The sequence below is a fragment of the Aspergillus pseudodeflectus genome, assembly GCF_044049435.1.
Source record: "Aspergillus pseudodeflectus strain CBS 756.74 chromosome Unknown BJX68scaffold_4, whole genome shotgun sequence".
In the NCBI taxonomy this organism is placed as follows: domain Eukaryota; kingdom Fungi; phylum Ascomycota; class Eurotiomycetes; order Eurotiales; family Aspergillaceae; genus Aspergillus; species Aspergillus pseudodeflectus.
In genome coordinates this window covers 206,075-220,171 of record NW_027263780.1, presented here as the reverse complement: position 1 = coordinate 220,171, position 14,097 = coordinate 206,075, and the positions used below count along the sequence as shown (strand labels likewise).

Here is a 14,097-nt window from a genome sequence, read left to right as displayed (position 1 = left end):
TAACTTCGTCAAACGGCCAGAAGGGTAGCAGAGTCAATTGCCGCCAGGAAGCTTGTGATCAGACGTAGTGTGTTGATCCTGGGATGATCGGTGCCCACACGTAATTTCTGTATCCAGAGGTCCAGAGGGCCAGGCCATCTTCCTCCTCCGTCAATCTTCCCGTTACCTCTTCCTGTCAACCCCCCTTCCCTTCCCCCTCTCCCGCCTTGGTCGGTTTGTCTCGCTCCCAATGGCAAACATTCACCCTGAGTCCCCAGAGGACTTCGAGTTCATCGAAACGCCTGCTGCGTCCCACATAACCCCTGCGGAGGACTGCGGCGTGCGGACAACATCGGTGAGTTGCAATCATTGCTCAGAATGGTTATAAAATGCACTGTTTTCGAAGGCCCGTGTACATGTTCATCAGACACTGACGTCTTCCTCAACGTATTATAGTACCCGGCCATCAAAAATGCTCCCGTCCCAGCAGATGCTGCTGGCAGCGACAGCTTCTCCAACACCTTGCTCTTCTCCCTGCTGCTTCTAATCCCATGGTACCTTGCTCGCCAAATCGGCGGTGGTTTCTATACAACCATTTTCTTCGCAATCTTCACTACCGTCCCGATTTTGATGGCATTCTGGTCCGTGGCTTCCTCCATCTCTCCCCGCAAGAACGAGAAGGCCAAGTACGCTGGTCGCCCCGTCGAGCATTATCTGCACTTCCACAGCGAACATGACCGTGCTACCTACCGCGGAAAGAGCAAGATTCCCATGGAAGTCTTCTACGAAAAGTACTTCAATGGTGAGGTAGACTTCAAGACCGACGCTTTGGAAGCCCTGGAATTCAGGCACGATTGGGCCAACTTCCGCTTCACGATGGGACTCTACAAGCATTTCCTCTTTGGCTTTATTCCCGAGATGCTGGTTCACTCTCGTTCTCAGGGTAATTTGCTCTTGCCCCATTAGCTTTTGTACTGTCTAATCCCTGGTAGACGAGGAGCAGGTCCGTGACCACTACGACCGCGGCGATGACTTTTATGCTTGGTTCCTAGGCCCCCGCATGATCTATACCTCGGGCATCATTAGCGATGTAAACAAGGAGGAGACCCTGGAGCAGCTCCAGGACAACAAGCTTGCTGTGGTCTGTGAAAAGATTGGTCTCAAACAGGGTGACACCGTCCTCGATCTCGGTTGCGGTTGGGGAACTCTTGCTAAGTACGCCTCGGTTCACTACGGTGCTCAAGTCACCGGTATTACACTCGGCCGGAACCAGACCGCTTGGGGTAACAAGGGCCTTCGCAACTCTGGTATTGATGATTCTCAGAGCCGCATCTTGTGTCTCGACTACCGCGATGCTCCTCGTATCTCCGGTGGCTACAAGAAGATCACTTGTCTCGAGATGGCGGAACACGTTGGTGTACGCCACTTTAGCTCGTTCTTGTCTCAGGTGTACGACATGCTAGACGACGACGGTGTCTTCTTCCTGCAGATTGCTGGCCTCCGCAAGTCATGGCAATATGAGGATCTCATCTGGGGTCTTTTCATGAACAAGTACATCTTCCCTGGTGCGGATGCGAGCACCCCCCTCGGATTCGTCGTCGACAGGCTCGAGGCCGCTGGATTCGAAATCAAGGGCATCGACACCATTGGCGTTCACTACTCTGCCACTCTCTGGCGCTGGTACCGAAACTGGATGGGTAACCAAGAGAAAGTCGAGGCGAAGTACGGCAAGAGATGGTTTAGGGTAAGCTTCTCTCTCTCCTCGTTCAGGTCAAAGTGGTTCTAGTGGCTGACTTGATTTCAATTCCAGATCTGGGAATACTTCCTCGCCTATTCCACCATCACCTCCCGCCAGGGTGGTGCTACCTGCTGGCAGATCACCCTTGTCAAAAACATCAACTCGACCCATCGTGTCGAGGGCATCAACAGCCAGTACGGTCTCACCGGCGCCCGAGAAGCCGCTGCCGCGAATGTTGGCAACGGCTCTGTTCCAAGCGCTCACATTACTAAGGCTTAGAAGAGAAAATCAAGGGCTTGCCTGGATTTTCCGAAGATTTGGCATTCAACTGTGGATGGGTATGATGATAAAAGGCAATATGGATCAGTATATATGGCCTGCTGAGAGATAGGGGCGGGTGAAAAGTCAGGATGAGGGAAGCACAGGGGGTGTATCATGATATGATTTGGTGGTGACACGGAAGATGAATAGGCGTCTCAAATAGAGGGATTTCTCCTCTCCCGCTGAATGTTTTCTTTATCTTCTTGTACGATGATTCCAGGTCTATATACTACTTTCCCTGTTTCGGAAGGAACAAGGGTATCCAGGACTCTTAAGGTAACTTCTAATGCCTTCAGAAAATATGCTAAGTTGAGGAGATATCTAGTATCCAGGGCGTCAAAGATAGGACTACTTCCGCCCCTTTATATCTTGCTTTTCACCGAGTCGCAGCATGATTCTGGGTGCAGAGTAGACTTGTTGAAGTTCTGACTCGACCGCGGTACGTCCAGAGCTGGATTTTTGGTGAAGAAGCCATCGGGTTTGAGCATGACGCTAATACGCTCCATGGGCATGACAGGGAAATCCTCAATGCGGGGGTTATGGGTGAGACCAAATGCTGGAAGACAAGTTAGACCGTGAAGCTTTATCCACTAGATACGAGAAAAGAGTCAACTTACTATGCCACAAAACCACATCTTCGTTCTCTGTCGAGTCCTTTCGCTGAACCCATGTCTCCACGCCCTGTGCGCGCTTGCTCTGGTTTGTGAACTCCCCTGCTGCATAAAGCTCGTCGTCTTGGTACTTGGTTACCCAGATTGGTTTCGAAGCAAATTCGGCCCGTCGGTATCCCAATGCCTTCTTGGGCATGATCAGCATCTGGCTTGGGGCAACTTGGAGCTTGTATGCCACGGGCTTGTAAGTGATTGGGTTCACAATGTTGTCATTGCGAATCTTGAACACGCGGTGGCGGCTAACATCAGTGTCAGCAGTCCCGGATTTGTCGATGACTGTCTCCTCTGTAGTGTATCCAACGAAGTAAGGGTTGTTTTCATCCTCTGGGAGCGGTACACTATCCTGATAGTAGATGGTGTTGTTGAAGCCATCAATCGCAGGGTCGATTCTCAGCGAGAACATGTGTTGATGGAAGGGAGCCATGACACCAGGGCCCACATTGGTTCCCCATCTAACGGTTTCACCATTTTGGTTGTCGAAGGGGACTGTTGACAAGATTCCGGTAGCACGAATTTCCAGTTCGATATTCGCTGCCTGGTCGAGGATATATGCAAAGATGTATTCGTAGTTTGCCACAGTACAGATCATCTGGAGGACGAGCTGACGATTGCGGACAACAGTAGCGGCCCCAGACCGGTAGTTTGTGTGCTTGTGTTGGAGTCCATTATCCTGTTCATGCATGCAAATAATATTCTTCAGAAGGACTGGTTGGCCCTTGGAATCTGATCTGTAGCCGTCAAAATACTTGATGTGCCCTAAACAGTCACAACCCAATGAAAGCTGGTTAGCATTCAGACCAAAACCAACATCTCCAACATCAAAGGCTTGCTTTCGATGGTAGGGAGCTCGGGGATCTACAGCAACCTCGTCAGCCTTCCGTTGTATATCCGGATAATATGTAATTCTGGCACGAACTCACCTCCGTATGGAACAGTCATCTCGGATACCGAAAGCCGATACAAAACGTTTCGATTGTCGTAAGTAAGGTTATATAGGACCAGGCCATCACGGTTGTTGAACCCGACCCTAAATCGCCACTTCTGCCAATAAACCCGATTACCTTCCACCGAGAAAGAGGCTCCTTCCGGTTGTTGGACAATGTAGGGCTTAAGATCAGTGCGAAGAGGCTCCTTCAGAAGGTCATGAGCATATTGAATGGTATCAACAGGCTTCCAGGGCTGCGTTTCCACTGTTTGATTGTCCGCACCGCCAGGGAGGTAGTCCATGCGAACTAGCTCACGCGTATGGCCGTCAAAGACGGGAGAGAACTTGCATGGGGCGGAGTAGTGGTTGTTTTCAGGGTGATCCACGACCACGATGTACATAAAACACTGAAAGAGCCGTCGTGTTTCATTAGGGTTATCAGTCCCGTACATCCAAGGGTCATTGCACACCCGGACACCTGGTGGGAGCTTCAGTTTCTCAATTTCTGCTCGCACAGCCGGATGCTCATCGCAGAGCTTCTCAATTTCGGTGATCTCATCAACATCCATCGGAATCTAGAGATTTTTGTCAGCTCAATCATTTGAGCATAAGGGTAGTCGGATGGGGTACCTGAACGCCAGCCGGTAGCTCCTTTGCATATACAACCGATGCATTATCAACGTTAAGCAAAGCTTTGCAACATGCACCAGTATCCAAACGATGAAAGTAGGCGTATAGTAGGCGGGCAGGCTTCGGCGGCAGGGGTTTCCTTAGCCGCTCTGCTTCGATATAAGGAATGACATCTTTTTTGATAGGCTCCTGGAGGTCTATTCGGTTGATTCGGATTTGTACACCAGGAAAAGCCGACTGCAGAATGCGGAATCCCAGACGAATCTCTTGAGGCGTCAAAGGATCAAACGGGTGAGGGTTGATGGACCTGGCCAACGAAGATCCTTGTGAGGTGATGGACATGGTTGCTAAGTATATAATGGAGGTGTTTGTCGTAGGAGTATGTATATCCTGTTTAGATCAGGTACAAAAGAACTAGTCTTTGCATACCAAACTAGAGGGTATCGGAGGTGTGAATGTAGATTGAGTTCCAAGTGCTTCAATCGTGGAAAGGGGATGACTTAAATATTGTCATCTTTGGTAGACATGATACTAGTAGCACCTATGGGAATCGCAGGCGATATAGAGTGAGATAAAGATCGATCGCTGTCAGGCCCGTACGGGTCACTCCAGGATGGACCTGCCTGTTCGGGAAGGTCACGGCTAGCTGGGTTCCCCAGGTGGGTCGCGTGTAAACGGTGCGATGGCGGCAAAAGACGAGGCATGACACGAAGACATGGCTGCACGAGGCTTGAAGCGCTTATTTCTCGGGGACTCGCACGGGACTGGGGCAAGCATGGACGTTTCTGTTATTCATCAAGGTGTTATCGCTGCATACTGGAGATAGCTTCAAAGGCAGTCCGTTATCGAAGCACCGAAAGTCGAACACTAAGCACAGTTTGATATTGGTGGCTGACTCGCCTTACAAGATTGAATGGTTGAGATGTTCGAATTATGTCTTTAGATCTAGCACATCTTCAATGGAACGTAGCTGAAGCCTGTCAGAGACTCGGAAGGCTACATGCTCTTTGGTAGATGAGCGTAACTCTTTCCTAAACAGGATTAGCACGTCTGTCGTCCCCTCATCCTTGATCGATGCTGCAAAAGATATTTCAAAAGAAAAATGAGATGCGGTGACCTGTCCTTCAAAATTGATCTTTGTGGGGAGACGTCGGTCCATATACTGATACCTTATACGCTTGCCCTCCGTTGGCGTATTGGCTCACTTCCGAACTATATAGATTGGTACCAGCGTCCCGCGCAATAATGACTGGCGCCGATAGAACCGCCAATATCCCTCAGCAAAGTGATGATCAACCACCAGCAAAAAAACGATGCAGGCGAGAGGGCGCTAAATGGACGCGATCTGGTTGTTTGACCTGTAAGAGGCGAAGAAAGCGCTGCGATGAGGCTAAACCCAGGTATCACATCCGTTGTGGTGACACCTGCATCTAGGATGGCCGGCTGACTTTCGAATAGCTGTCAAAGCTGCATGAGGCTGGGCCTCGCTTGCGAAGGCTATGGCTCAATGTGGGCAACACCTTTCAGCCCAACGGCTTGCGTCTTCAAGCAGACAAAACCAGCCAAGAAGCGCAGACCAAGTCGATCTTCCACACCGTCCTTTAGCTCTACTGAATCACCAGGACAGACGTCGCCAGGTTGCTTCTCTGCTGGATCTCCCGCTGCAGAGCAGACACCTATCACACCGGCATCTCCACCCTCAGACCAAGATAGTCCCAGGGAGCCAATTGACTGCGGTCAAGAACCGAACCAGAGCAACCACCTCGTGATAGCACCTCCCAGCCCTTCCAGACTGATAAGCCATCTCTCCAACTCCAATACGCACTACCTCCAGTACCATCTGGAATACGGTTCAAGGCTGCTGGCAAACCTAGAGACTGACGAGAATCCCCTGCGATTGTTGCTCATTCCCCGAGCGCTATCCTCGCCACTTCTCATGAACGCGCTATGCGCCCTCTCCGCCACTCATTTCGCTAACCGTGCCCACGACAGCTGGTCTGCAGAGCAGGAGGGAGCCAACTATTACATCGACACAATGCGCGGACTTCGGACGGCCCTTGCAAAGGGCCCCTCGGTACAGGATGATGCTATCCTCGCTGTCGCTCTGCTGTGCAAGTATGAAATCACACGAGGCAGCGTGAAGCAATGGGCAGTGCACCTAGAAGCTCTCGACTCTTTAGTCCTTTCTCGAGGAGGATTCGGTCATCTCGACGATGACACGGCGGATTTTGTCCAAGGACTGTCGGTGCCTTCTTCCGATATTGGAGATCGCAGCTAACACGCGCAGATTGATCTATATTAACAATGTCGCCAAAATCACCAACCAACGGACAATCAAACTGCCCGTCTCCCTCCTTGAGCATTCGGGCACCCGAAAACTCGATATCTACATTGGTTATACCGAGGAGCTCATCAAGATATGCGCGCGAATAGCAGACCTTGCCCTCCTAGCCACCGACCCGTTAGCACTAAAATCCGAAATAAAAACAATGTACGTCCCTGCAAGCCCGCGGCACAATTTCAAAAGAAGGCAGACCCTAACATCTATCACAGAGATACCTTGCTCCGCACCTGGACCTCCACCAAAACCACCTACATCATCCCAAAGGGCATAACCAAATCTGCCATCGCCCGCCTCCGAATGGTGGCAGACTCCTTCCGCGATGCGGCTTACATCTACCTCTATTCTGCCATAGAACGGTTGCCATCATCATTGCAACCGGGCAAAACACTTGATATATCCCGCTCGAAACCTGCTGCTATTCAGAAACTCCTCCAAAGAATCAAGGACAACCCCATTGATAACAATTGCGAATACTCAGCGCTCACTTTCCCGCTCTTTATAGCAGGATGCGAGGCGACTTCCCAGACGGATAGGGACTTGGTTTTGCAGTCGCTGATTACGGTTGAAGTTAATTTCGGGATTGGGAATGTTAAGAGGGCGAAGGAGCTGTTGGGGGTTCTATGGCGGTCTGATGGAAAGACACATTGGATGGATGTGTTGGAGGGGCTAGGGTGGGATTTGATTCTTGCGTAGATACCCAGTTTTTTTTTTTTTTTTTTTTTTTTTTTTTTTTACCTCAGGCTGGCTAGATGTACTTACAACCCGGTCAATTAGCAGCACTACGAGGGGACACCTCAAGAATAACGATATCAATAATAACAAAGCCACGTTTAGCAACATGACGGGAGAAAGAATAACAAAAGACACCATTCTCAGGCCAAGGGTATAAGACTAACTCAATCCCATGTTCACTTCATCTCCCAGCCCTAGCTCCCTCTCCGCCCTTTCTGTGCCCCCAGCTGCCCTCGAGCCCCAACGATCCAGACGATCCTGGGCGTCCGAAAGTTCTTTCTCTCGCATGCTCAGACTATCGCTATGAGCTGTACTGCCATGCGGACTACCGTGACTAGCGCCGCCGCCGGAGAGCCCCGACAGTCTCCTCGACCGCTGGATGCTCACGGGCCTAGACGGATTTCTGATGGAGGAGCTACTATAACTAGTGGCAGACGTTATTTTCCCAAGGTCTTCGGAATCATTATTGCTAGAGATCGGTGGTGCAGAGGAGGTGTTGCTGTCGTTCCTGTCGCTTACACTCCTCGTTCCCCCGAACCATCGTCGCCGCCGCGTTTTGGAGGATGTGGACGGGGCGAGACTCACGGAATCAGCATCGGGCGTGGAGGCGTCGGGGTTGCCGGGCTCCTTTTTGTTCTTGTTTGCCTCGATTTCCTTCGCTAGCGCCTGTGTGAGCGCAGATGGTGTCTCTATGGAGGTGCCGTCGGGGGTGATTTCAACAAGTTCGGCATCACGACACCACTTTCTGCGGCGGGTATACCGGTCCCATCCATCCAGGCCGCGGCGACCGTCGTTCCACTGCAAGATATCAACGAGTTAGAGATAAGCGCTTCAACAACCACGACAGTAACCTTGAAAGACAAACCTTGTTATCATAGTAAATCCAACCTCCGCCATCAGACGCCCTTGAGTCTGACGTGTCGTCATCGGCTCCGTCAATATGCCAATCGTTGCCTTCCACCCATCGCCATTTCGCGTTTCCGCTTTGCACTTCAGGAAGGTCAAATTCATTCTTCGACGGGACCGGATTCAGATGCTCGTCGGTCCAGGCAGCGCGCTCGGAAGGGAACAAAGAGTATGTCCAACCGATACCTAGCCAGCGACGCTGATTTTCATAGATGATAAAGGTAAAGCGCACACCGGATGAATCTCCGCGGCGCCTCGTGGCAACGTTGGCGGCGTGACCGTGGCTCTGCATGATATGAGACTTGTCTGCGTCTAGCGAAAACGATAATCCTGTGATCGCTGCGCATATTCGGCGAATTGTGAGAGATCTCCAAAGTATTACCCGGCAAACTCTCGCTGTCCGAGAGTGATATGTCAGGATGATCGTGCCAACTACCATGATGACACGACGAGTAGTAATGAGATACAGAGGGGGCAGAGTTAGGGCAATCCACACTGGAGTGACAAAAAGGATGCGGACGAATAGCGTAGTAAGGGCAGGCCGCGTGGTCGCAGAGGTGGCCGTCCGCTGGGTCGATAAAAAGTCCGTGAAGTCCACGAGCGGCTCGAGTAGCATATTGCATCGAGTAGTGAACGTTCTCATCGCTTCAACAATCTCATCCAGGCTCTCATGACGCTGAGCGGAGCTTTCAGAAGCCGCCGATTGGTTGTGCTTCTCGGTTGAGAATGCCCTGGTCGATAGAGGAGAGTAGCGCCTCCAATACATCCCGAGAATCAGTCCGACGACCACCAAGAGCGGCCCGGCCCAGAGAACGATTACATCCCCGTATAGTACCACTGCCCAGAATCCCGCGACGAGGAGGAAGCTGTGGTAAGAGTCGCCCGTAGTCCATGTCAGCAAACCAACAAGCCTGTTCAGCGGAAGAATGAACGGGTGCGAATAGGCTAGCGCTCGCGTGACGGGCGGAGGTGTGGCTACTAGAAGAGGGGATTTGCGATGTACGATGATGCTCGATCGCTGCCTGGAGGTTAAGGACGAGCCGGATATCGTGGTGGGCGAGAAGGCAGCGACCGTCGGGGGCTGAGAGTCAGCATGGTCGTGGGAAGTTGTTGGGGCCATGGAATCTATCCACGGGATATCTTCTACTCGGTCATCAGCATGAGCATTCTAAGGGCCACTACACTATTCAAAGCGCCGTTTCGCGCACGAAAGGAACTGGAATGCGCATTGTATTCAGTAATCACCACATACCGAGTGCTGCCATCCAACAGAGACGTCATATGCAAGCATGAAGGTCATCGCGGACGGCGGAAGGGAAAAGAGAGAAGGAAAGGAAACAAAAAGGGTCAGGGAAAACCCGCGGACAAGGTCGACGATGGAGTTGGCAGAGGGTCACTGCGGGGGGAAGAAGCAGGGAGCAATGAAAGACCCGCGGTGCAGTTGAAGCTTTTCTGGACATGTGATCTGCTCTGTGATGCGAATTACCGAGCGAAGCAGTGGTCAGGTCGAAGATATAGAGATTCTATAGCTTGAAAACAGTCTAGCATGTTTATACTATGGTTATCTCTCGGTATATGATGCCTGATAAAAAATAAAGCTGTTGCACCCTAAAACAAGTCGAATACATCGGTATCTCGCCGGCCATTTTGTAGACAGCGGGTCTTGGCAGAGGCTCGTAGGCTCGGTCGGTCAATCCCGTGCTCCGAATTTTTCCCTGCGGCTTCAACCTCCGGTCTGCTTCCATCACCATCCACGTTGCGTTTGACACGACCGAGTCTCACCATTCAGCCCTAGCGTTCCTGCTCCGATATCCAAGGCTTTGGATTTATCCTCGAAGCCTATTCCTCTCGCGTTCCCAGATTGCCCTTAGTTGGGTCAAGTCTTGCTTGCACAATATGGTATGTTAAACCTCTTGAGTACCTTTCAAAGTTCTTCTTCCCTTGAATTTTCTAAGTAGATGATTAACCATTTACTCGAATTGACAGGCTCACCGCATCGTTACGCAAGTCGTCGTCACCGGCGCACGAGTCTTTGGTCGCGCCTTCGCGGAAGCCTACAAACAAGCCTCTGCAGCATCCAAATACCAAGGCAAAAACGGCAAAAGCGGCTCCGGAAACTCCTTTGCCTCCTCTGGCCTGACTCTTGACGAAGCGTGCAAGATCCTCAATGTCAAGCCTCCGCAAAACGGCGAGGCGAACCTGGAACAAGTAATGGAGCGATTCAAGAAATTGTTCGACCTCAACGATCCTCAGAAGGGCGGTAGCTTCTACCTGCAGAGTAAGATTTTACGCGCTCGTGAGCGGATAGAGATGGAAGCTCGACAGGCCGAGCGAGCTGCCGCGCAGGAGAAGGAGCTGCGTGAAGGCTGGAAGCCAAAGGTTTACAAGGATCGGTGATTTACTTTCATCACGCTCTACCGATGGACAACTCTTTTCACATTGTCGATCATCTCTGGAGTTCTTTTATTCGCGGCATAGCATGGCGTTTTTTTGGTGATTCGAGCATACGGATTGGAGAAAAACTAGACCTCCTTGGTGTTTTCGTTCTCCGATCTTTGGGAAGCCCGCTTTTATGGTGCACATTGAGGTGAGGCCGAAATGCTACCCGAATCGGAGCTCCATTACTCCAACAGGCTACCCTCACGCCGCCATTCTCGTCTGTTTTACTACATGATATCCAACTTCGGCATTTTCTTACATTGTACATTATCCCGCAGCCGAGGCGGGTGACGGCGGACGGCAAGGTGTGGGTACTTGTCAAGCTGAGGAATGGAGGATGGGCGAATGTTGATATATACTTTTTCTTTCACCAGTGATATACTATTCTCCGCTCTCATGCTCCCCATGTATCATAAATAAACTCCTTACAGATTCTTTGGTTTGCATTGTTGTTTATGAATGCCCGAGATAGGCAGATAGACCGGAATGCAGATGAACACACGTATATATGATATCCCAACAAGTATGTTCCTTCGAACTGGGACATGGACTTCTTTCTGCCCACTAGTCCTCTCCAAGCAATCGCATATAGCGGTCCCTTGATGAGGAGGTGGAGAAGAGAAGTGAAGTCCCAGAATGGACTGGTCCAAATCGGATTTGTTTTCTAGCTCATATTCAATTCAGCGAAATCGAGAGGTTACCTGTAAATAGGTAAGTAAATACACCATCCGTTGCCAGGGATCCCCAAACTCGAGATGTGCGTTTGGTCGGATAAACGAGATGCATCAAATTGCCTCGCCCTCAAGGGAACAAATACCTTGAACAGTTTGATAATGCCTGGCACTCAGCATCGCCTTGACAGAGTAAGAGCTGCTTACGTTGTTAGGTGGAAACGAGTGTTTCCCCGCCGACTTCGCAAGGACCGGCAGTAGCAGTAGCCCTAAACCAATACAAGTTAAATTGTCCCCAGAAATCATGCAAAATCCCCCAACACCACAACAAAAGGGTATCTGATGCCAACGTAGAATACATGAAGAGACCACAACACAGGAAGGGGAAAACGGAAATAAGAGACATCACGGCACGTTGCATGCCTGCATTTGCCAAGGTTTCAACCTCAGCTAGCAACGGATAGTCCCTTCTCACGCATGAGCAAGTCTTTGTCCATCTCAGACTGTGTGCTGTAGCCACCCAACGCAATTGCTTCTTCGTTACTGATAGAAGCCGGTATCTTTTTGATATCAGGACGGAGCCGCCTCAGACGAACGGAGCGATCCTGCGATGCTTGCTTTTTCTTTTGGTTTTTGCTGATCCTGTCCTTCTTGCTTGATTTCTCCTTTTGTTCCTGGGGCTTCTTTGAGCCCAGTGGTGGCCTCGCGGGTAGAGGATGTGAAGACTTTGCCGAGGCAGGCGGCGGGGGTGGCGGACTCTGTGATGGTGGAGGTGGAGGCGTGGAGGGCTGACGATGATGCCTGAATCTGGGGTCGTTCTCAAATACATCACGTAACTGAGAACGCGACTCCCTGTATTCTTCGAAATTAGCGGCGATGATTGCACCTAAAATACTTTCACCCGCGGCCAAATCGGAGTCGGCCATGGACACCATGCGTTCTTGGAGTAAACGGTATGCCTCTGCGAACGACTTGAAAATCAATGGCACCTCACGGGTACCGCCAGAAATATCATTATCGGGATTGTTAGGGTCCTCAATGCAAAGGCGAGGTTTGTTGTTATCTTTGTTGTAGACTCGCTAATATACTAGTCAGCGACTGTTGGGGTTCCAATGAAAGATCACTAACCTTGTTAAAATAGCCTGGAGGGTTCAGACGAACTCCAACTGATTCATAGTCAAAGAGATAACCGTAAAAATGGAAAAACTCCATCAACACGGTGCCCAAGTTTGGTGTCATGTTGCTGTACGGCATATGTTGGAGAAGGCTTGTCACAAGGCAAGTTATAGAGAATCCCCCCAGCCCGCCAGTAGGAACCTCATTGAGGCCCCGAAGGAGCAAGAACTGTTTGATAACAGCGACGATAACGGGCATTGCAGGGTATTCCGATTTCCATTGTTGAAATGTGTTGTTGGCAATGAGCCCGCTGTCATTGTCGAATGACAAGTCCACTTTGAGCCCAGTCAACTTGTCCACGAACTTTAGAATGGGAACACGGGCATGGGCAATCGTTTCGATGGATCCGGGTACAGCTATATTTAGGTTCCTGAGAAAAGCAGCAAAGGCATAAATCTGCCCTTTCCTCTCGCCAAAAGTTTTGACGCCAGCGCGTATAAAACTGGTCGAGAGCAAAACAAGGTCCATATCCGCCGTGGGGAGGTATAACCCTGAAGCAAAGGAGCCGAATGACCGGAGCTGCACGCCATAATAGCGGTTTTGGAAGGCAGCCTGAAGTCTTGCTACAAGATCTTCTCGCACAAGCTGCTCGTAGGATACGGGCTTCACCCAGTGATAGAAAGATATAATCTCATTATGAAGTCTGCTATGTATTAGAATGGGCGATGATGTTTTTGCAAGCAATTTAACGTACCTTGAGCCCACACTCAATGTGGGTTGTGGCGTAAGCCAGGGAGACCCTGACTCGGAATGCCGCGATTTCCATTCTTCAAGAATCGAGCCGTCTTGAGGATACCTGCTTCCCAGTTTCCCGATCGATTTAGCCGAGCCCTTCATCTCATCGTCACGAGTCCTCTTCCGGTTCCCAGCTCTGGGCCCTGCGGGTGCATTTTCCGGTGCCCTGTTGATCTCGTTCTCATCCACCAAGCCAGCTAGGGATATGAAGTCCTCATTCGAAACCACAGCGTCGGTCTGCGCGGCCTGCGCTGCGCTAGCAGCAAGACGCGCCTTTCGTATCAACTTTACCACGTCCACCTTTTTGCTCTGGCTCTCATCTGGGGGCGGTAGGGCAGTGTAAGGATCAGGGTTGGACCATTTCGGCGTGGGCGCAACGACAGCAACCAATTCCGTAGAAGAAGCAGTGTCGTTCTCCGGGGCGCGCTTCTTGCGAGGATGTGTCTCTTCATCGTCATCCGATGATGATACGTCCATCTCTGCTTCCTCGCTGTCGCTGAGATTCTCCAATCGCGCAAACTTCATGGCAGGTTTTTCGGCACCTCCATCGAATCCTGTAAGTAGCTCCGGAGTAATTTCCCTACGTGTTCGTAGAAGTGGCCTCTCTGACGTGCCCGGACGCGGGTATCGAAAGGTGAATTCATTTTTGGGCTGATGTAAAGAACGCTGGTTGCCTCCCCGAAACTGGAAAGCCGGTGGCGGCATTATGAGATAGATGTAGTGAATAGAATTCGAAGCACGGAATTTAGCACATGGACGCAGACATGAGAACATCGAACATGACACCTTGTTGGGACTGTGAGTGCGCTAAATGATCCCATAGCAGTTTC

The 14,097-nt window shown here is 50.8% G+C and overlaps 7 protein-coding genes across 7 annotated transcripts; 3 read left to right on the top strand and 4 right to left on the bottom strand.

The window, feature by feature from the left end:
• The first annotated feature begins 149 nt into the window (after positions 1 to 149).
• Positions 150 to 2,301, top strand: BJX68DRAFT_140839 (putative cyclopropane-fatty-acyl-phospholipid synthase). Its single transcript, XM_071036468.1, has 4 exons — positions 150 to 334; positions 436 to 922; positions 972 to 1,723; positions 1,790 to 2,301. Exons 1-4 carry the CDS (start codon positions 230 to 232, stop codon positions 1,994 to 1,996), a joined length of 1,551 nt encoding a protein of 516 aa, XP_070903682.1. The 5' UTR covers positions 150 to 229; the 3' UTR covers positions 1,997 to 2,301.
• Positions 2,302 to 2,322: 21 nt separating this feature from the next.
• BJX68DRAFT_277577 (amine oxidase) lies at positions 2,323 to 4,896 on the bottom strand. Its single transcript, XM_071048356.1, has 4 exons — positions 4,265 to 4,896; positions 3,630 to 4,209; positions 2,656 to 3,564; positions 2,323 to 2,594 (listed from the first exon to the last, which is right to left on the bottom strand). The coding sequence occupies exons 1-4, from the start codon at positions 4,604 to 4,606 to the stop codon at positions 2,401 to 2,403; spliced, it is 2,025 nt and encodes a 674-aa protein (XP_070903681.1). The 5' UTR covers positions 4,607 to 4,896; the 3' UTR covers positions 2,323 to 2,400.
• A 484-nt stretch (positions 4,897 to 5,380) lies between these two features.
• BJX68DRAFT_277573 (Zn(II)2Cys6 transcription factor) lies at positions 5,381 to 7,306 on the top strand. Its single transcript, XM_071048355.1, has 4 exons — positions 5,381 to 5,664; positions 5,723 to 6,509; positions 6,625 to 6,755; positions 6,818 to 7,306. The coding sequence occupies exons 1-4, from the start codon at positions 5,510 to 5,512 to the stop codon at positions 7,299 to 7,301; spliced, it is 1,557 nt and encodes a 518-aa protein (XP_070903680.1). The 5' UTR covers positions 5,381 to 5,509; the 3' UTR covers positions 7,302 to 7,306.
• A 193-nt stretch (positions 7,307 to 7,499) lies between these two features.
• On the bottom strand, positions 7,500 to 9,366 carry BJX68DRAFT_262256 (PEX28-32 family peroxisomal membrane protein; the record flags this gene model as incomplete). The annotated part of the gene is made up of 2 exons (XM_071044391.1): positions 7,500 to 8,138; positions 8,206 to 9,366. The coding sequence occupies 2 exons, from the start codon at positions 9,364 to 9,366 to the stop codon at positions 7,500 to 7,502; spliced, it is 1,800 nt and encodes a 599-aa protein (XP_070903679.1).
• A 39-nt stretch (positions 9,367 to 9,405) lies between these two features.
• Positions 9,406 to 10,643, top strand: BJX68DRAFT_262255 (import motor complex subunit PAM16; the record flags this gene model as incomplete). The annotated part of the gene is made up of 2 exons (XM_071044390.1): positions 9,406 to 9,483; positions 10,233 to 10,643. The coding sequence occupies 2 exons, from the start codon at positions 9,406 to 9,408 to the stop codon at positions 10,641 to 10,643; spliced, it is 489 nt and encodes a 162-aa protein (XP_070903678.1).
• An 840-nt stretch (positions 10,644 to 11,483) lies between these two features.
• BJX68DRAFT_140779 (uncharacterized protein) lies at positions 11,484 to 11,859 on the bottom strand. The gene has a single exon (XM_071036467.1). The coding sequence runs from the start codon at positions 11,775 to 11,777 to the stop codon at positions 11,568 to 11,570; it is 210 nt and encodes a 69-aa protein (XP_070903677.1). The 5' UTR covers positions 11,778 to 11,859; the 3' UTR covers positions 11,484 to 11,567.
• BJX68DRAFT_252601 (putative topoisomerase family protein TRF4) lies at positions 11,803 to 13,972 on the bottom strand (the record flags this gene model as incomplete). Its single annotated transcript, XM_071042591.1, has 3 exons — positions 11,803 to 12,435; positions 12,485 to 13,175; positions 13,227 to 13,972. The coding sequence occupies 3 exons, from the start codon at positions 13,970 to 13,972 to the stop codon at positions 11,803 to 11,805; spliced, it is 2,070 nt and encodes a 689-aa protein (XP_070903676.1).
• Positions 13,973 to 14,097: the final 125 nt, after the last annotated feature.